At 46.6% G+C, this 20,578-nt stretch overlaps 1 protein-coding gene across 1 annotated transcript; it reads left to right on the top strand.

Annotated features, from left to right (window-relative positions):
• The first annotated feature begins 4,311 nt into the window (after positions 1-4,311).
• Positions 4,312-20,142, top strand: EXO5 (exonuclease 5). The gene is given in 8 exon segments (XM_056865048.1): positions 4,312-4,415; positions 4,587-4,931; positions 5,802-6,076; positions 6,680-6,742; positions 6,745-6,783; positions 7,798-7,839; positions 7,842-7,969; positions 19,675-20,142. Coding segments are annotated over 8 exon segments (1,464 nt in total).
• Positions 20,143-20,578: the final 436 nt, after the last annotated feature.

The raw sequence follows: 20,578 nt of genomic DNA, 5'->3' as shown, positions 1-20,578 counted from the left end.
TCTAAAGGGGGGCTTTTAATGCTAAAATAATCCCACTGGGTTTATTGGGGCTCTGAATCCTCTGTCCACTTCTTCCATTTTGATGATGGATACCAGGGGAACCAAACTGTGTGGCCGGGGACCACTCGCTGGAGTCCAGGGCCTGGATGGGTGTCTCCACCCTAAAATGGAAGGACCTCTTTTCAGTGTCCACTCCTGGGTGTGTGTGTGTGTGTGTGTGTGTGTGTGTGTGGAGGGGGGCATACGTGTTTACATTTACTGAAGGAAGATTCCTTGAGAACATAAGAACATAAGAAAGGCCCTGCTGGATCAGACCAAGGCCCATCAAGTCCAGCAGTCTGTTCACACAGTGGCCAACCAGGTGCTTCTAGGAAGCCACTAACAAGATGACTGCAGCAGCACCACAGAACCCAAAATAATAGGCGTTTGGGTGTTCCACAGCACCCAAAATAATAGGCATGCTCCTCTGATACTACAGAGAATAGGTATGCAGCATGACCAGCATCCATTCTAACTAATAGCCATGAATACCCCTCTCCTCCATGAATATGTCCACTCCCCTCTTAAAGCCCCCCAAGCTGGCAGCTATCACCACATCCTGGGGCAGGGAGTTCCACAATTTAACTCCAGCTTTAGCAGATGACCCCGTGTTCTAGTATTATGGGAGAGGGAGAAAGACTTCTCCCTGTCCACTCTCTCCAAACCATGCATAATTTTATAGACCTCTATCATGTCTCCCCTTAGCCACCTTCTTTCCAAGCTAAACAGCCCTAAGCGTCCTAACCGCTCCCCATAGGACAGTTGCTCCATTCCCCTAATCATTTTGGTTGCTCTTTTCTGCACCTTCTCAAGCTCTGTAATATCCTTTTTTAGGTGTGGTGACCAGAACTCTACACAGTATTCCAAGTGTGGTCTCACCATAGATTTGTACAAGGGCAGTATGATATCAGCAGTTTTATTCTCAATTCCTTGTCTAATTATGGCCATCATAGAATTTGCCTTTTTTACAGCAGCCACACACTGGGTTGACATCTTCATTGAGCTATCCACTACCACCCCAAGATCCCTTTCTTGGTCTGTCGCTGCCAGCACAGATCCCATCAGTGTATATGTAAAGTTTGGATTTTTTTGTCCCAATATGCATCACTTTACATTTACTCACATTGAATCTCATTTGCCATTTTAATGCCCATTCTTCCAGTATGCAGAGATCCTTCTGGAGCTCTTCACAGTCCGATTTTGTTTTAACCACCCTAAATAATTTGGTGTCATCTGCAAACTTGGCTACTTCACTGTTTAACCCCAACTCCAGGTCATTGATGAACAGGTTGAAAAGCACTGGTCCGTAGGGCTGTTGAAAAAAAAAATTCAGTAGAATTCAGATTCGGCTAAATTCGGCCCGTTTTTATTCGGGCCCTGCCGAAGTCTGAGCTCCCCTGCTTCGGATCCCCGAAATTCGGGGGGATCTGGAGTTCAGGGGGAAATTCGGCCCCCTGCAAGTCTTCAGGGGGATTCCCTGAAGGCGCACGGGGGGCCCTTTAAACAGATCTGCGCCTCCCAGCTGGGAGGCGCAGATCTGTTTAAAGGGCCCCCCAACAAGCCCCACTGCGCTGTCTGCGCAGGCAGCGCAGAGGGGTTTAAAGACCCCCCACCTGCCCTCCCGGGACTCCCGGCAAGGCTGGCGGGGGGTTGTCAAGCGCCCCTGCCCCCTCTGCGCAGAGAGCGCAGAGGGGTCTAAAGACCCCCCCAGCCTTGCTGGGACTCCCGGGAAGGCTGGCGGGGGGCTGTCAAATCCCTCTGTGCCCTCTGCGCAGAGAGCGTCTAAAGACCCCCCCAGCCTTGCCGGGACTCCCGGGAAGGCTGGTGGGGGGCTGTCAAACCCCTCTGCGCCCTCTGCGCAGAGTGGTCTAAAGACCCCCCCCCCAGCCTTGCTGGGACTCCTGGGAAGGCTGGTGGGGGGTTGTCAAGAGCCTCTGCGCTCTCTGCGCAGAGAGCGCAGAGGGGTCTAAAGACCCCCCAGCCTTTCCAGGACTCCGGGGAAGGCTGGCGGGGGGCTGTCAAGCCCCTCTGTGCCCTCTGCACGAGGGGCCCTTTAAACAGATCTGCGCCTCCCAGCTTGGAGGCGCAGACCTGTTTAAAGGGCCCCCTCCCCACGCCTTCATGGAAGCCCCATGAAGGCGCGGGGGGGGAAAAAGCCAAATCTGCTGAATTTATTCACCGAACACCCAAAGTCGGCAAATTCGGCTCCCCCATTTCCTGCCTTTTTTGAGTTCGGTTTGTCCGAACCGAAAAACAGCCGAATCGGGGGAAATTCGGCTGTTTTTCAGTTTGGCCCGAACCGAATCAACAGCCCTACTGGTCCCAACACAGATCCCTGAGGCACCCCACTGCTCACATCCCGCCATTGTGAGAACTGACCATTGATTCCTACACTCTGCTTCCTATTTTTATTTTTCAGACAGCTCTCACTCCATAAGAGGACTTGTCCTCTTATCCCATGACTATGAAGTTTGCTTAGCAGTCTTTGGTGGGGGACTTTGTCAAAAGCTTTTTGGAAATCCAAATACACAATATCCACAGGCTCATTCCTGTCCACATGCTTATTGACACTTTCAAAAAACTCTAATAGGTTAGTGAGACAGGACCTACCCTTACAGAAGCCATGTTGGGTTTTGCCCAGCAGACCTTGCCCTTCTATATGCTTGACAATTCTATCTTTAATAATGCTTTCCACCAATTTACCCGGAACAGACGTTAAGCTAACTGGCCTGTGATTTCCTGGGTCCCCCCTGGAACCTTTTTTATAAATCCTGAAGTGATCTGTTAATTTGTGAAGTCCAAAGCTAATCTGCATGGCTATTGTTGACTATAGTCTTTGTTACTCTGGAGGTTTTTTAGGACAGGAAGCCAAGCCTTATTCATTCTTAAACTCTCTTCTTTTCTGTTAAAGTTGTGCTGATGTTTATGAATTTCAATGGCTTCTCTGTGCAATCTGACAAAATAGTTGGTAGAATTGTCCAGTCTTTCAGTGTCTTGGAATAAGACCCTGTGTCCTGTTTGTGTCAGTCCATGTTCAGCCACTGCTGATTTCTCAGGTTGGCCAAGTCTGCAGTATCTCTCATGTTCTTTTATCCTTGTTTGTATGCTGCGTTTTGTGGTCCCGATGTAACAGATCACTTCAGGATACAATGGTTCCATATTAACATACCACACCGTCATTAGCACATTATCTTGATACTTACAGGACAATGACTAGCACATTACTTTTGCAGGACAATGACTCAGCTCAAACCCAACCCCTTTCTGACTATATCTTCCTACACACTTGACACTGAGAGACACTGTCCTTCAGTGTTACTACTCTGATGATGCCTGCCACAGTTGCTGGCGAAACGTCAGGAAATAAAATTCCAAGACCACGGTTACACAGCCCGGATAACCTACAAGAACCAATGAAATTGAAATTGTTTAAGACTTTCTATTCCTTGGCTCCACCATCAACCAAAAGGGAGACTGCAGCCAAGAAATCAGAAAGAGATTGAGACTGGGAAGGGCAGCCATGAAGGAGCTAGAAAAGATTTTGAAGTGTAAGGATGTGACTCTGGCCACCAAGACTAGGTTAATTCATGCCATCATATTCCCTATTACTATGTATGGGTGTGAAAGCTGGACAGTGAAGAAAGCTGATAGAAAGAAAATAGATTCCTTTGAAATGTGGTGTTGGAGGAGAGGGTTACGGATACCATGGACTGCCAAAAAAACAAATCCATGGGTTATAGATCAAATCAAGCCTGAACTGACCCTAGAAGCTAAAATGACTAAACTGAGGCTATCGTATCATGAGACGACAAGAGTCACTGAGAGCAGCAGGAAAAGAGGAAGACCCAACAAGAGATGGATTGACTCAATAAAGGAAGCCACAGCCTTCAATTTGCAAGATCTGAGCAAGGCTGTCAAAGATAGGACATTTTGGAGGACTTTCATTCATAGGGTCACCATGAGTCGGAAGCGACTTGACGGCACTTAACACACACAATTATCTGCTTGCATTTCCTTTGTGCAAGTTTGTGTTTGCTTCTGTTCGCCTCATTTGGACAAACCTTCCAGTCTCTGAAGGAAGACTTTTTCCCTCTAATTGCTTCCTTCACCTTACCCATTAGCCATGGTGGTGACCTCTTGGACTTATTACTACCTTTCCTGACCAGTAGTATGCAAGCTAGCTGAGCCTCTAGTAATGTGGACTTGAGTAACCCCCAAGAAGTGGGGGGGGGGGCTGTGCGGATAGTGAAGTTTCTGGGTTTCTCTCTGGTCATGGTTAGGGATCGGGGCTATTCTGAAGCTGTGAGGTTGGCCCAGGAAAGTGCTGTGGTGCCTGGCCCTATCAGCAGCCGGGGCCAGGCGCAGGCGCTCCAGCTGTGCGGGGGGATCCCCTTCTCTTCGACCCTCCCCCACATCTGAGCCTCCTGCCAACTGCGGAGCTCGGGGGGAAGGGGGCTCCTGGCTGAAGAGCCCTGTGCCGCTCTGCAGCTGGCATTGCAGAGAGACCACCGGTCGCCTCCTCTTAATCTGCGACCGACCTGCAACAGGGTTGCCGAGGCGGCCGGAGCCGCGCGCCTGAACCGCCTGGCGGGGGCGGCTGGACGGGGAACCCTGCCGCCGGCCGAGCTGCTCGTGCCGCCCCTGCCCAGGCCGGGCCAGGCAGGGGCGGCACGAGCAGCTCGGCCGGCGGCAGGGTTCAGCAGCAGCCTGTCCGCGCTGGACTCTGAACGGGAAGAGGCCGGCGCGGTGTCCGCGTTTTCGGATCGGAGCGACTCCGACTTGTTGCGCGTCCAGGAGCCGGAGCCGGCGTCCCGCTCTCTGTGCCTGCCTCGCCTCTCTCGGCGCCTTCGTTCCGCGGCCGGGGCGCAGCTCCCCTCGCCGCGGGCGGGGAGGTGGGCCAGGGGGGGACGGGGATGCGATCCCCTCCCCTGAAGTCTCTGAAGGGCCTGTATGTCCCGTCGAGAGAGGGCAGTTGGAGCTGCTCCTGCTGGCAGCAGAGGATCAGGGGACTCGCAATAATGGGTTTAAATGGCGGTGGGGGGACGGTACCGGCTGGATATTAGGGAAACCTTTTTTCCCCAGTTGGAGTTGTTTGGCAGTGGGTTCGGCTGCCTCGGGAGGGGTGGTAAAGCTCCCCTTCTCTGGCGGTCCTCAGAGATGCTGTAGGCTGATCCTGCATTGGCCAGGGGGTTGGACTAGATGGCCTCTATGGTCCCTTCCAACTCTCTGATTCTAGCCTGGGCTAACCAGGGAAGGGAAGATTAGCTGCCTGAGAAGAAGAAGAGTTGGTTTTTATATATATATTTTATTAGGTCTATGACCACAGTCTTGGACCAAGATTGGTTTTTATATGCCAACTTTCTCTGCCACTTAAGGCAGAATCAAACCTGCTTACCATCACTTTCCCCTCCCCACAACAGACACCCGGTGAGGCAGGTGGGGCTGAGAGAGCTCTAAGAGAGCTGTGACTAGCCCAAGGTCACCCAGCTGGCTTCATGTGGAGGAGTGGGGAATCCAACCCGGTTCTCCAGATCAGAGTCCACTGCTCCAAACCACTGCTCTTAACCGCTACACCATGCTGAGAGAACAACACACAGGTGGAAGGCGCTGTTGTGGCAAGTCTGGGGTCACAGCTTAGACAGCAGTCTCATGGGCTCCTCTTTGTGCTCCAGGGTGGATGAAATAAATGAAATGAAATTGAGGGGAGAGTGACTGAGTGGCAGCGTTGTTCTAATCTGAACTTTTTAAATAATTAATTTCAGGGATTTGGAAAAGCCAGGGTGTTCTGGAGCTGACCATCCTGAGCCTGGGGGGAAAGGGAAGAGCAACAGCAGCAGCACATTGGAAAGAGGAGCCAAAAGGAAGAGAGCTCCGACCCCCCTGGAGTGTTTCCACTTGTGCTACCTGTGAGTCACAGATCTGTCTGCTCAGGTGTTGTGTGAGCAGCAGATGGTTTTCCGGAGAGAGCGGCCGGATCTGCTGCGTCCTGAGCGGGCTTTGATTCTGAGCATGGGCAGGAGTATCCACCTGGCCAGAGGTAGTGTGGATTACCTAATGGCCACTCGCTTTTATACAAGACAGAAAACCTGTGTTTGGGCTGTACCACTTTCTGTGGGCAAGTCTCGCCAGATAGAAGGCCCTCTCTGCACAGCAGTTTCCTGCTCCAGAAACCCCAGCTGGTGCAGGAAGGACTATACCAGGCACTTTCAATGTTAGATTTGTATTAGCCCTGCGAGGCAAGAGAGTTCTTGCCAGCAGAGCCAGATTTATGTGCAAGCTAAATAAATTTAGGGTCTCAGATGAAGATGGATTACTAAATATCTAAATAAATAAATTTCAGCGTTACAGTTATACACTTGGGGGGTGGGTGTCATTCTGTGGGGCCTCTTAAACATGAGCTCAAGAACTGATCATATTTTAATTCCCTCCTGCTGGCCAGGCCCAGGCCTCCTCTTTCCTGGCTCTCTCATGCTGTCCTCTGCCATCTACCCTTTAAAAAGATATTTATCTCAAAAGGAAAACATCTGTAAAACTCCTTTTTCTCTGGGTTTCTGGCAAAATGGAATCTGGACGTCCTTGTAAAGGTCCACTGTAAGGTCAGATAGTAATGCTCCTTTTATTTTGTTCATTTTGAACCCAGAACAGGAAGACCACAACCTGGTGACACTCCGCACCACAAGCCGGGAAGATTCATGGGCAATAAAATGCTAAATCTTCTGGTCATGGTTCACAGTTTGCAAGGAGGTTAATTGCCACATTCTCCCAGAGCTTGTTTTGTTAACATTGATGGGATATTTTTAGAGATGTGTTCTGGCAGCTGATGTTACACGGTAAGCATGCATGTTTGATTAAACTGGAGCACCAAAGAAAGAATCCACATCATTTTATAATTGTGTCAGGAATTTTTGTGTGTTCTGAATTCATCAGTATGCTATGGTTCGTGCGCACTGCTAACGTATGTGAAGAGAAGAGGTATTTTTTGAAAATGGCATTCTTAGGCTCTAATCTCAGGAATCAATGGAATGGGAGAATGGCAGGTGGCTTATGCATCTTTTCTGCATCAGAAACGTGACGGGGTAGTTTAGGATCCAAAGTCTATAGACAAAGTTGAATGCAATAGATTTTGTAAGCATTTACAGACTTTCCTTAAGATGTTGCTGTCCTTTTGATTGCTTATATATTTAGATAATTAATCCTCGACCTATCCTGTGAGGTAACTTAGGCTGAGAATGTGACTGGCCCAAAGATATCCAGAAAGCTTCCATGGCAAAGTGGGGATTTGAATGGAGGTCATCCAGATTCTAGTGGGTCTAGCATTGTAACCCGGGGGTCCCCAATCTTTTTGAGCTTGTGGGCACATTTGGAATTCTGACATAGCATACAAAATGGCTGCTACAAAATGACTGCCACCGGAAGTGGGGCCAGCCACAGAATGGCTGCCGCAGCTTACCTTCGGTCACACCGTGAAGATCCTTGGCCTGTGATGGGAGCTGTTGCCAAAGAAACTTAAAAAAAAAAAATCTGCTCAGCCAATGAAATTTCCACTGGCCCATCAGAAGCCTTGCTGGGCAAAAGCCGCACCCAGTTTCTGAAAACACCTGGCGGGCACCAGGAAAGGTGTCACCTGGAGCCATGGCTCCCATAGGCACCATGTTGGGGACCCCTGCTCTAACCTCCACACTACGTTGGGTTATAGCAACAGGAGAGCATCTCAAGAGCTCCTTCCACAAACAGATCATCTTTTTTTTTTAATGGCAGGGTTCCTGGTACGGGAATTCCCCGTGTTTGGAGTGCTTGAAGGTATTTTGTGGTTGGAATCATTGATCAGCTGTGTTATACTGCCAAAGGAGAGCTGGAGCTGCATGAGCTGAAAACACAGAGTGGCCCCTCCATGCTTTCGGTCGCACAGAAGAAACAGGACTACTTTCAGGTGGGCAGGAGAGATCTTTGTCCATTCTTAGCGTCAAGACAGTGCTTCCTTGAATAGTGGCACCCACGTTATCCAGCTGTTGCCTCAGGATCTTATTTTTAGTGGCCCAGGCTAGCCTGATCTTGTCATATCTCAGAAGGTAAGGAGGATCAACCCTGGCAAGTATTTGGATGGGAGACCTCCAAGGAATACCAGGGTTGCTGTGCAGAGGAAGACACTGGCAAAACCACCTCTGTACGTCTCTTGCCTTGAAAACCCTACAGGATTGCCTTAAGTCTGCTATGACTTGACAGCAAATGTGTGTGTGTGTGTGTGTGTGTGTGTGTGTGTGTGTGTGAAGTGCCATCAAGTCACTTCCGACTCATGACCACCCTATGAATCAATGTTCTCCAAAACGGCCCCGCACAGGTCTTGCAAACTGAGGGCCATGGCTTCCTTTATAGAGTCAATCCACCTCATGTTGGGTCTTCTTTTCCTGCTGCCTTCCACTTTTCCTGGCATTCTTGTCTTTTTCAATGACTCTTATCTTCTCTTAATGTGACCAAAGTATGACAGCCTCAGTTTACTCTTCTAGGGACAATTCAGGCTTGATTTGATCTGGAACCCGCCAATTTGTTGTTGTTGTTTTGGCAGTTCACAGTATCTGTAACACTCTCTTCCAACACCACATTTCAAAGGAATTTACTTTCTTCATCATCCAGCTTTCACAAACATAGTAATAGGAAATACTATGGCATGAATTAAATATATCTATATCTGCCTGATGGATATACACTCTAACACAGGTGTGTCAAACGTGGCCCGCTGGCCGATGGGCCCCCTGGAGGGCTTCCCTCCAGCCCACAAGGCAGCCAGCCCCCACTCCCCTGCCCCCTTCTAGGCTTCCTGGGGCTGTTCCGGCCCTGCCAGCCCAGCCAGCCGCCTTCTGCTGTCCCTTTCTGGGCTTCCCAGAAACTGAAGATCGTGCTGTCTCCCCACCAGGAGGCAGCGCAATCTTCATTCCCTCCCCAGCCAAGCCCCACAGGGAGCTTGTCTGGGGTGGGGTGGGGGACTGAAGATCGTGGTGTCTCCTGGCCAGGAGGCAGCACAATTTTCCTTCCCTCCCTGCCCCAGCCAAGCCCCACATGGAGCTTGACTGGGAGGGGGGGGGACTGAAGTTCTTCACTCCTTCCCCGCTTCAGCCCAGAGGGACCTGTGTGCCATGAAGTCGCTTCCATGCCATGAAGTGCCATGCAGTTGCTTCCAACTCATGGCAACCCTATGAATCAATGTCCCCCAAAACATCCTATCCTTAACAGCCTTGCTCAGGTCTTGCAAATTGAGGGCAGTGGCTTCCTTGATTGAGTCAATCCATCTCTTGTGGGGTCTTCCTCTTTTCCTGCTTCATGATTGTCTTCTCCAGTGTCTCTTGGCTTCTCATAATGTGTCCAAAGTACGACAGCCTAAGTTTAGTTATTTTAGCTTTTAGGTTCAGTTCTGGCTTGATTTGATCTATAACCCACTGATTTGTTTTTTTGACAGTCCACGGTATCCGTAACACTCTCCTCCAACACCCTAAATATGTATTTCTCCCCCCCCCACATTGCACTGCTCAAATTATGGAGCAAGATGAGCAGCTTCCTGCTCACCAAGTGTAAAACATCAGCAGCTGGCGCTCAGGGGCAACGTCTGAGGGTCAGGACTACGTGAGCAAGATGCTGATCTCCTATCCTCAAGCCTCAGCAATCTTGCACTGCTGCTCTATAGGCAGGAAGAACTTCCCAAATGTTAATTCTCCATGCAAATCCTAAAACAAACAAGGAGATGTACTAAAAGGAATGACAGGATTGCCCATTAGAAACAATGGGAGAGGCTTGCAGGCCCACTGGAGATAACGGGATCCAAGAATGCCAGTTGACTTGCATGGGCTCCATTGAAATACATTACAGCACAAAAAAGTTGCAAAAAAAATGCAGAATGGATTTTCCATTAAAGTCTCTGGGCCCAAATAGACTACTCTGGGACTGGAACGACAGGTCGCAGAGCAGAATGACAACCTCTGGGTAGCAGAAGCATTCTGGGACTGGAATGACAGCCCTCAAGTGGAATGACAGCCCCTAAGAGTAGCAGAAGTGGTCTGCGACTAGAATAACAGGTCAGGAGTGGAATGACAGCCACTGAGAGTAGCAGAAGTGTTCTGGGACTTGAATGCCAGGTTGCAGAGTGGAATGACAGCCCCTGGGAGTAGCAGAAATGTTCAGGAATGAAATGACAGCCCCCAATTGGAATGACAGTCCCAGAATGCTTCTGCTACTCCCAGGGACTGTCATTCCAATTTGGATTTTTGGACCATGGCTTACGCTTTCGAGATGAAGCTCTTCTATCGGGAGATGGTTTGCATCTCACGAGGGTAGGGAAAATGTTTTGGTGCCTTGCCAACCAGATAAGGAGGGCTTTAAACTAAATTCTGTGGGGGAGCAAGACAAGAACCTAAAGCCTACCATGATGACAATAACTGGAGATGAGAACAGTAAAGATTTGCAGGGAGTACCATGTATGTGAGGAAGCATAAACTTGAGGGTAAGTTCAGAGATGAAAACCTCAGGGCACGAAAACAATGGAATCCAATGTCTGTACACTAATGCACAGAGTATGAGAAACAAGCAGGAAGAACTTGAAGCCCTAATACAGGAAGGGGATTTTGACCTAATAATACTGAAACTTGGTGGGATGACACTCACAATTGGAATATTAAGATTGAGGGGTAAAACTTGTTTAGAAGAGATAGACAAATAAGGAAGGGGGAGGAGTAGCATTGTATGTCAAAGATGTGTACATTTGTGAAGAAGTACATGAATTTGAGCATGATAGTTCAGTCGAGAGTCTGTGGGTAAAAATAAAAGGAGTAAGAAATAATCATATTATGGTGGGGGTCTGCTATCGACCACCAAACCAGGCAGAGGACTTGGATGAGACACTCGTAGACCAAATTATAAAATTCTCAAAGAGACGGGACATGGTGGTCATGGGAGATTTTAATTACCCAGATATCTGTTGGAAGTCCAACTCTGCTAAAAAAGCAAGATCCAATAAATTTCTGACTTGTCTTGCTGACAACTTCCTATCCCATAAAGTGGACAGGGAAACAAGAGGATCTGCTATCTTAGACTTGATTCTCACCGACAAGAAAGAATTGGTGGATGAGGTTAAAATAGTAGGCACTCTGGGTAGTAGTGACCATGTACTCTTGGAATTTACAAAATTGGGGAAAGGAAAAACTGTACATAGTCAGACATACAGGTTGGAGTTTAGGAGAGCAAATTTTAACAAACTTAAACTTATGCTGGGTAGAATCCCATGGTCAGAAATACTTAAGGAGAAGGGTGGGAGTTTCTTAAAAATGAAATGCTGAAGGCGCAATCACAAACCATTCCTATGAGAAGGAAAAATGGGAGGAGCCTAAAGAGGCCAGGGTGGCTCCATAAACAGCTTTTTAAAGAGTTGAGAGAAAAGACTCCTTTATGAAGTGGAAGGAGGGCCTTATAACCGAAGAGGAATATAAACAAATAACTAGTGCTTGTAGAGAGACTAGGGCTGTTGAATTTAAATTTTTTTGGTATAGTTCGGATTCAGCTAAATTCAGCCTGTTTAGATTCGGGATATGCCAAAGTCCGAACTCCCCCGCTTCGGGTCCGTGCAATTTGGCGGGAATTCAAAGTTCGGGAAAAAAATTCGGCCGAATAAAGCCATTAAAAACACAACCGTGCCTTTCCGTGGCTCTGGGGGGGGCATTTTTGGGGGTAGAGGTCCCAAACTTTCAGAGGAGCTTCAAAGGACCCTTCTTGCCAGACCCCCCAAGTTTTGTAAAGATTGGGTCAGGGGGGGCTGAGATATGGGCCCCGAAAGGGGTCCCCCCACCCTTAATGTGCATCTCTGGGCAGAGCTTGCCGCCCAGGCACAAAGCTCCCAGCCCCGACAAACAGCTGATGAGAGCAAGGGCGGGGCAGGTGCTAAGAACTTTGCAAAGCAACACAACTGAAAAGCCACACCTTTGCAAACATGCAAAGGGCGGGGCAGGTGTGAAGAATTTTGCAAAACAATACAACTGCAAAGCAACACAAGCACGCAATGCAACACCTTTGCAACAGTGCAAAGCAACACCTGACACCTGGGAGTTTGCAAACCATGGAAAGGGACAGAGGCAGCTAGCTATGCATAATGAGCAGGAGGGGGTGGAATTTCTCCTTTTGCATTGGACTTGGGACCAGGCAGATGCATTCTTTAAGTCACCATTTGAAAACCAGTTTTGAGCAAGCATCAAAATAACCTAACTGATCTTATGAATGAGGGAAAACCTGAAGACATAAAAATGAAGCCCCCCCTCAAACCAGGGAGAGAGAGACTGGAGGGGGAACACACACCCCAGGCAGAACTGGCAAAAGCCCCCTTTGGCTCCCCCTCCACCCACAGAAACTGCTCCCTCCCCACACACACACAGACTCTGCTTCCCCCCCACACACACAGAGAAAAGAAAAATTACAGATTAAAGCCCCCAAAGGGGTCTTACTGTGGCTGTCTTCTGTTCCATCAGGAGGGGCTGGGAGGCTGGGTAATCCAATATGATTCCATTTGTATCCAATATGAGATCCATATGTATGCATCTCTTGAGGGTGATCCATTCATCCCAATAGGGAAAAGGGGAAAGCCCATATCTCGGGGGGCCCTGACCCAATGTTTACAAAACTTGGGTGGTCTCTTAAGAAGCCTTGTCCGAAGCTCCGCTGAAAGTTTGGGGTCGGCACACCCAAAAATGCGCCGCCTGTAGCCACAGAAAGAGAAAAGGGGGGAGCCGAAATTTCTGCCCCCACTGAACCCATCTTTACAAAACTTGGGTGGTCTCTTAAGAAGGATTGTCTGAAGCTATGATAAAAGTTTGGGGGCTGCACCCCCAAAAAAGCGCCCCCTGCAGCCACGGAAATGGAAAAGGGGGGAGAGGAAAAAGGGGTGGAGCCCATATCTCAGGACCCCCTGACCCAATGTTTACAAAACTTGGGGGGGTCTCTTAAGAAGCCTTGTCTGATGCTCCGCTGAAAGTTTGGGGTCGGCACACCCAAAAATGCGCCCCCTGCAGCCATGGAAAGAAAAAGGGGGGAGCCCATATCTCGGGACCCCCTGACCCAATGTTTACAAAACTTGGGTAGTCTCTTAAGAAGGCTTGTCTGAATATCCCCTGAAAGTTTGGGGTTTGTACCCCAAAAAATGCGCCCCCTGCAGCCACAGAAAGGAGCGAATGTGCACAAGCACCCCCGCACACACACACAAGGATTTCCCTCTCTCTCTCTCTCCCCGGCCGGGCTGCACATCAGCTGATTCCTCCAGTACTCAATCCTGACTGATTGGCTAGAAGAAGACCCAGCTTGGCCACTGATTGGCCGGGGGAGGAGAATGCTGCTTACTGAAGGTTATGCTGCTTACTGATGGCCCCGAATTGGCTGGATTTATTCGTGAACTCCCGAACTCGCTGAATTCGCCCCCCCTTTTCCTGCCATTTTTGAGTTCAGTTCGTCCCGAACTAAAAACCACCGAATCAAGGGAAATTCGGCTGATTTTCAGTTCGGGCCAAACCGAATCAACAGCCCTAAGAGAGACTGTTAGGAAGCTCAGTATGAGCTTAGGCTAGCGAGAGATGCTAAACACAACAAAAAAGGATTCTTTTCCTGTGTACGGAGTAAGAATAAGAACAAGATAAGTCCATTGTGGGGACCGGAAAGTGAAATTGTAACAGGAGATGAAGAGAGGAGATGTAACAGGAGATGAAGACATGCATGCTCAATTCCTACTTGTCCTCAGTCTTTTCTTGTGAAGGAAGCAGTGCTCAACATGGCTTGAACAGAACATGTGATGAGGGAAGGGATTTGCAACCTAGAATTGGCATTGGGGTAGTGCACAAACACCTAGTTTCTTTAAATGAAACAAAATCCTCTGGGCCAAATGAATTGCATCCAAGGATACTCAAAGAACTTGCAGATGTAATTTCTGAACCTCTGTCCATTATAGAAGGGATGTTATAACAATTAAGTGCATTTTGGATAACAAAGGATATTTACTGAATTCAAATAAGTTTAACTTATTTAAATAAGTTAAAAAAATTCATCTTTCTGTGTAAAAATCAAAGTGGTTTTACTGAATTGGCTGCCACACCTAATATGAGTGATCTGATTTAAACATCTAAATAAGTGTAAGCACTTGTTCCCGATGCACTCTCACAAGCAACACTCGCAGACAGGTAGTCCAAAGAAGAGTTGACTTTAATGGAGGTCATACAGGTATACAGAGCTTGCAACGATTAAAAAGGCAGGAATGGGGCAAAAGGGACATACAGCAGACTATATGGAGTAACAGGTAATATCAAGATAGCACAGGTTGGCATGGAAACCCCTCAGTCCAACGGGCCAGACTCCCACGAGCTTCAAAGCCAGAGAGGAATGCAGTCGTTAGGAAAACAATCCTTGAGCAAAGCAGAGTATCTCTGAGAAACCAAAACTATCCCTAAACGCAGAGAGCAGGCCTGACAATAAGACTGATTAATATTTAAACAAACAAACAAACAAACAAAAAACTATTCACCTTTACGTTTTATAACTGTGCATGTCTGATACTTATACAGAACTACAAACTAGAAGGAAAACATATAGATATAATTTAATGAAAAAAAATAGAAAAACAGATAAAGCCAGTAATTTGACTTTAAGGAAAAACTTGGAAGAAGAGGAGAAGGAAGAAGAGATAGACAGCGTGGAAGAATCTACAAGCCACCAATTGCAACAGAAGAGACCTAGCAAGGTACAGGCTACTATGGAGAAGGCACTGGATAAACTGGTTACCCAACTGACTGCATTAACAACTCAACTAACGGGAACAGAACAAAGATTAGACGCAAAAGTGGATCAAATAAATAGCAAGATGGACAAGGTAAATAAAGAGCTAGAAAGGCTGACCAAAGAATGTAATTCGGTCAGAACAGATGTACTTACGGTACAGATGGAAGTGAAGACAGTCAAACAGGAATTGGTGACAGGACTACAGGACATTAAACAAAAAATAGAGGAGAACGCCAAGGATATACTGGATAACAGAGAAGATATTAAGAAACTCAAAATAAGACAAACAAAGACAGAGAGAATACAATCTGAACATAAGGCCTGGACAGAAGAAACGGAAAACAGACTAGCCACAACGGAAATGCAAGTAAGAGAGAACAACCTTCGTTTCCAAAAAGTGTCAGAAGATATGCCCCAAGAAAGCTTAGAAGAAAATATGACGCAGTTGCTTGCTACATATCTTGAGATTGACGAGGAAGCTGTTGACATCAGAGAAATTTATAGGGTTAACTCCAAATATGCGACTAATGTTTATGGTTCAGTAATTGATAGGAAAACATATGGGACAATACGATATCAGGACTTGGTAAAAACAGATGGCTCTCTCAAGACACTAACAGAGTTACAAATCAATTATCCGCAGATGCCTTTGCTGACATACCACCAATTAATTTCAAGCTTTAAAGAGGACTGCTGGACTCGGGGAGTTCTAAAGGGTAAAACAGAGTTCGAACAGTTGATAAGCAAGCCAACAGATCATCTTTTAGGTAAAATTTATCAGCTATTGTAGAAATACGATACGGAAGACGAACAAATAAAATCATGTCAAATTAAATGGATGGAAAACCTTAACAAGATCATAACACGGACGAATGGGAGCAGCTATTTCGTGGAAATCTCAAATTTACTCTCTGTCAAGGGATTCAAGAAAATTGGCTGAAAATGTTGCACAGATGGTACATTATGCCGAGCGACATCCAGAACATGAACACCTCGACATCCGGTTTGTGTTGGAAGTGTGGGAAAGCTAGAGGTACTTTCTATCACTGTTGGTGGACGTGTACATTAGTCCAAAAATTTTGGAAGAAAATTCATAAGAACATAGAAACTATAATTGGTCAACCTATCACATATGATCCTAAACTTTTCCTCCTGAGTAAAATACCAGATGAATGCAGAAAAGATCAGCAGATCAGCGGCAAGAATAGTGTTTGCATCATTGTGGAAAACAGACAAAATACCAAAAATCGAAATTTGGATTGACAAAGAGTATGAACTTATAACAATGGCACACTTAACAGAACTATTACAAACAGATACTCAAAGATCAAGTAAAGACAAATGGCACGCCTTCTATGAATATATTAAAACCAAAAAGCAACAATAAAATCTTATAAACGTTATGAAAGTTAAGTTGACAATTAAATATATTATGTTAACAAATGATGACAATTTGAAACTTTTAAGAGGGTAAAAATATGTATTTTCTTGCTAATGTTTTTCCCTTACCCTTTTTTCCTTTCCTGTATTCTCATTTAATATTAGAAATCAATAAAAATATTTATTAAAAAAAAACATGGCTTGAACAGAACATGTGATGAGGGAAGGGATTTGCAACCTAGAATTGGCATTGGGGTAGTGCACAAACACCTAGTTTCTTTAAATGAAACAAAATCCTCTGAGCCAAATGAATTGCATCCAAGGATACTCAAAGAACTTGCTGATGTAATTTCTGAACCTCTGTCCATTAGTTTTGAAAAAGTCTTGGCAAACAGGTGAGGTGCCAGAAGATTGGAGACAGGCAAATGTTGCCCCCATCTTCAAGGAAAAAATGTTGGCCCCATCTTCAAGGAAAAAGGAAGATCCGGGTAACTACCGACCCATCAACTTGACTTCTATACCAGGAAATGTTTTTGAACAAATCATCAAACAGTCCATCCTTGAGCATTTAGAAAAGATGGATCTGATCACTAAGAGCAGGCATGGGTTTCTCAAGAATAAGTCATGTCAGACTAATCTTATCTCCTTTTTTGAGAAAGTTAATATCTTGCTGGATCAGGGAAATGCTGTAGACATAGTTTATCTAGATTTTAGGAAGGCTTTTGATAAGGTTCCACATAGTATTCTAGTTGACAAATTGGGAAAATGTGGGTTAGATCCTATTACTGTTAGGTGGATCTGTAACTGGTTGACAGATCGCACCCAAAGAGTGCTAGTTAATGCTTCCTCGTCCACTTGGAGAGAAGTGACTAGTGCAGTTCCTCAGGGATCTGTCCTGGGCCCTGTGTTGTTCAACATCTTTATAAATGATTTGGATGAAGGAATAGAAGGGATGCTTATTAAATGTGCAGATGATACTAAATTGGGAGGGGTAGCAAATACGGTAGAAGACAGAGCCAAGATGCAGGATGATCTTGACAGGCTGGAGAAATGGGCTAGAACTAATAAAATGCACTTCAACAAAGTCAAATGTAAAGTTCTGCATTTAGGTAGGAAAACTCAAATGCATAATTATAGGATGGGGGAGACTTGTCTGAGCAGTAGTGTGTGCGAAAAGGATCTTGGGGTCTTAGTAGACCAAACACTGAACATGAGTCAGCAGTGTGATGCAGTAGCTAAAAAGGCAAATGCGGTCTTGGGCTGCATCAACAGAATGTCCAGATCATGCAAAGTGCTGGTATCGCTTTACTCTGCTCTGGTTAGACCTCAACTAGAGTACTGTGTTCAGTTTTGGGCACTGCAATTTAAGAAAGTTGTAGACAAGCTGGAACATGTCCAGAGGAGGGCAGCAAAGATGGTGAGGGGTCTGGAGACCAAGTCCTATGAGGAAAGGTTGAAGGAGCTGAGTATGTTTAGCCTGAAGAGGAGAAGACTGAGAGGGGATATGATAACCATGTTCAAGTACTCGAGGGGCTGTCATATTGAGGATGGTGCCGAGTTGTTTTCTGTTGCCCAAGAAGGTCGGAGCAGAACCAATGGGTTGAAATTAAATCAAAAATGTTTCCATCTAGACATTAGGAAGAATTTTCTAACTATTAGAGCAGTTCCTCAGTGGAACAGGCTTCCTCAGGAGGTGGTGGGCTCTCCTTCCCTGGAGGTTTTTAAGAGGAGGTTAGATGGGCATCTGTCAGCAATGCTGATTCTGTGACCTTAGGCAGATGATGAGAGGGAGGGCATCTTGGCCATCTTCTGGTCACTGGGGGTGTAGGGGAAAGGTAGTTGTGAGTTTCCTGCATTGTGCAAGGGGGTTGTACTAGATGTCCCTGGTGGTCCCTTCCAACTCTATGATTCTAGGAGAGGTTGAGGGGGACATGCATGCTCGCTTTAAGTAGTTGAAGGGCTGTCACTTTGAGGAGGGCAGGGAGCTGTTCCTGTTGGCAGCAGAGGATAGGACTCGCAATAATGGGTTTAAATTGCGGCTGGGTAAGTGTCCGGCCTTCGCTGGTTCAGGCCTTTGTTCTTGACACGACTAGGCCTGATGGCCTTGGTTCACATGCTTTGTGTCAGACGGCCTTGGCTCTCATACTGGTATAATCTGTGTACAGTTTCGTTGTCTGCAGCTGCGGGGATAATTGGTCTACGCTGCCTGAGAATCTCTTATCTCGGGGTTACCTCACCTTGTTTTGGTTTCACTAGCCAGAGCCTTCTTAAGCCTGTACTTTCTTCTGTATCCTTATTAACAGCCTTCTTCTGTTTGTAGACAGTCAGTTCTTTTATTTACCCTTTTGCTCCTAATAAAGTATTATTGCTTCAGGACCACTTGCCTGGATGAGTTTGCTTTAAGGGATGCTAGGGGTAAACGCCTGATCCTGACAGGAAGGTACTGGCTGGATATTAGGGGGAAAGGTTTTACAGTAAGAGTTGTTCGATAGTGGAATCAGCTACCGAGGGAGGTAGTGAGCTCCCCCTCACTTGCAGTCTTTAAGCAGAGGTTGGACAAGCACTTATCAGGGATGGTCTAGGGGCTGATCCTGCATTAAGCAGGGTGTTGGGCTAGAAGACCTGTATGGCCCCTTCCAACTCTATGATTCTATGAGTCCAGCAGCACCTTAGAGACCAACAAGATTTGGGGGGGGGGGTTATAAGCTTTTGAAGAGCTTTGACTCTCAAAAGCTTATACCCTGAAAATGTTGTCAGTCTCTAAGGTGCCACTGTACTAGACTCTGGCTGTTCTACCTCACAGGGTTGTTGTGAGGATAAAATTAAGGCAGGGAGAGAACAATGAACACCACCCTGTGCTCCTCGGATGGGGATGGGGCGATCAAATTGTGCTAAATAAATATAAATAAAAAATAAAACAAGCAGTTTAAAACCACCTTTACAAAGTGTTCACAGAGACTCCTCTCAGAACACACCCAGCAACTGTAGCGGAGGGGTTGTCAAGTGAGTCTGTAACAACGAAAACAATAGGAGAAACATTCAAGACTTAACAGCACCATTGTCAGGCTGCTATCTCGGTTTCAGTATTGTTTCTGTGTCTGTGCTGTACTGTCTAGCCTCAAGGTCGACCACACATACCAAGGCCTGGGAATGCTACTCCTGGGAAAGTGAACTCTGTTTATGCGTTGCTGATGCTTTGTAATCTCCCGCCATTTACTGCTTTATATTATCGTTCAGCTAGTGAGACTCTCATAGCTGCCATAGTTCCCTGTATGCACTGTATTGCCTTTTTGACCAGTAAAAGCCATCTGCTTGGATTCTACATGACTCTGTGGTGATTTCTGGTTCGAAGGGTCAGGAGCTTACAACCATCCTAAGCAGGGTTCAGCGGACCTAGCAGATCCGGGCGCTGCTTAGGATTGTCGGGTAATTGATTTATCTAATGAGGATATTGTTTATTTCCAGGTCTTGTTGTACAAGTATATCTTTGATGGCATGGTACAAGGACACCTGTCCCCAGACAATTTTGTCCATCACCTCCACCTGAGGCCGGAGCAGCCGCTTGGCCCAGAAGTTCAGACGCATGCCCAAACAGCTGGATTCGCAGTAACCCATTTTTGAGATCTCCTGGAGCTGACGTTTCTCAGCTTGTCATTCTTGGGCATCCCTGTTATTGACCGTTTGCAAATTGAGCATATTCATCAGAAGACCAGCGCCCCGCTTGGCACTGAAGTCCTGGTCTATGAGGAAGGCCTTGTCAGGAGCCAGGTCCACGACCTCTTAGCGTACTGGAAAGGCGAAAGAGGCCCTGTGGGGGTGGACATTGAGGATGCTTGGAAATGTCGCTATTGTGACCACTCCAGCATTTGCAACTGTCGGACGAGGAGGGCAGAAAACCCTCTGCTGAGAGGTGGCCAGAAGAAGGTCAAGTGAAGAGCCAAGGCCCAGCTTGGCGTCGGGGATGCTTCAAATCCATTCTGCCTTCCCGTCTAGAGTGGGTGGAGGACCAGACATCAGCAGTCTATTCAGGACGAGAAGCTCTGTTTTTACAGTTTGCCTCTCTGCGGGATAGACTGTACTGCGATTTGTATCACAGAAATGCAGACTTTTTTTTTTTAAAGCAACAAAATAAATGACTAGTAACACTTTTCTATCTTTTAAAACATCATTATGGAAATAAAAATTATTCTTTCCCTGCTGTTCTACAAATGTTATTTTTCCAGCCTTCTGGTAGGAATCCAATATGGCATAAGATGTAACAACCTGATGGGGGTATATTGTTTATTCAGGACATTTATGCCCCAACTTTTAATTTTTAAAAAACTGTTAACATAGCTCATAAAGAAATCTGAGTGTAAAGCAACCACCG

This window comes from Euleptes europaea, chromosome 19 (assembly GCF_029931775.1).
Source record: "Euleptes europaea isolate rEulEur1 chromosome 19, rEulEur1.hap1, whole genome shotgun sequence".
In the NCBI taxonomy this organism is placed as follows: domain Eukaryota; kingdom Metazoa; phylum Chordata; class Lepidosauria; order Squamata; family Sphaerodactylidae; genus Euleptes; species Euleptes europaea.
The sequence above is the reverse complement of the archived record's forward strand: the minus strand, read 5'-3'. Positions and strand labels throughout refer to the sequence as shown.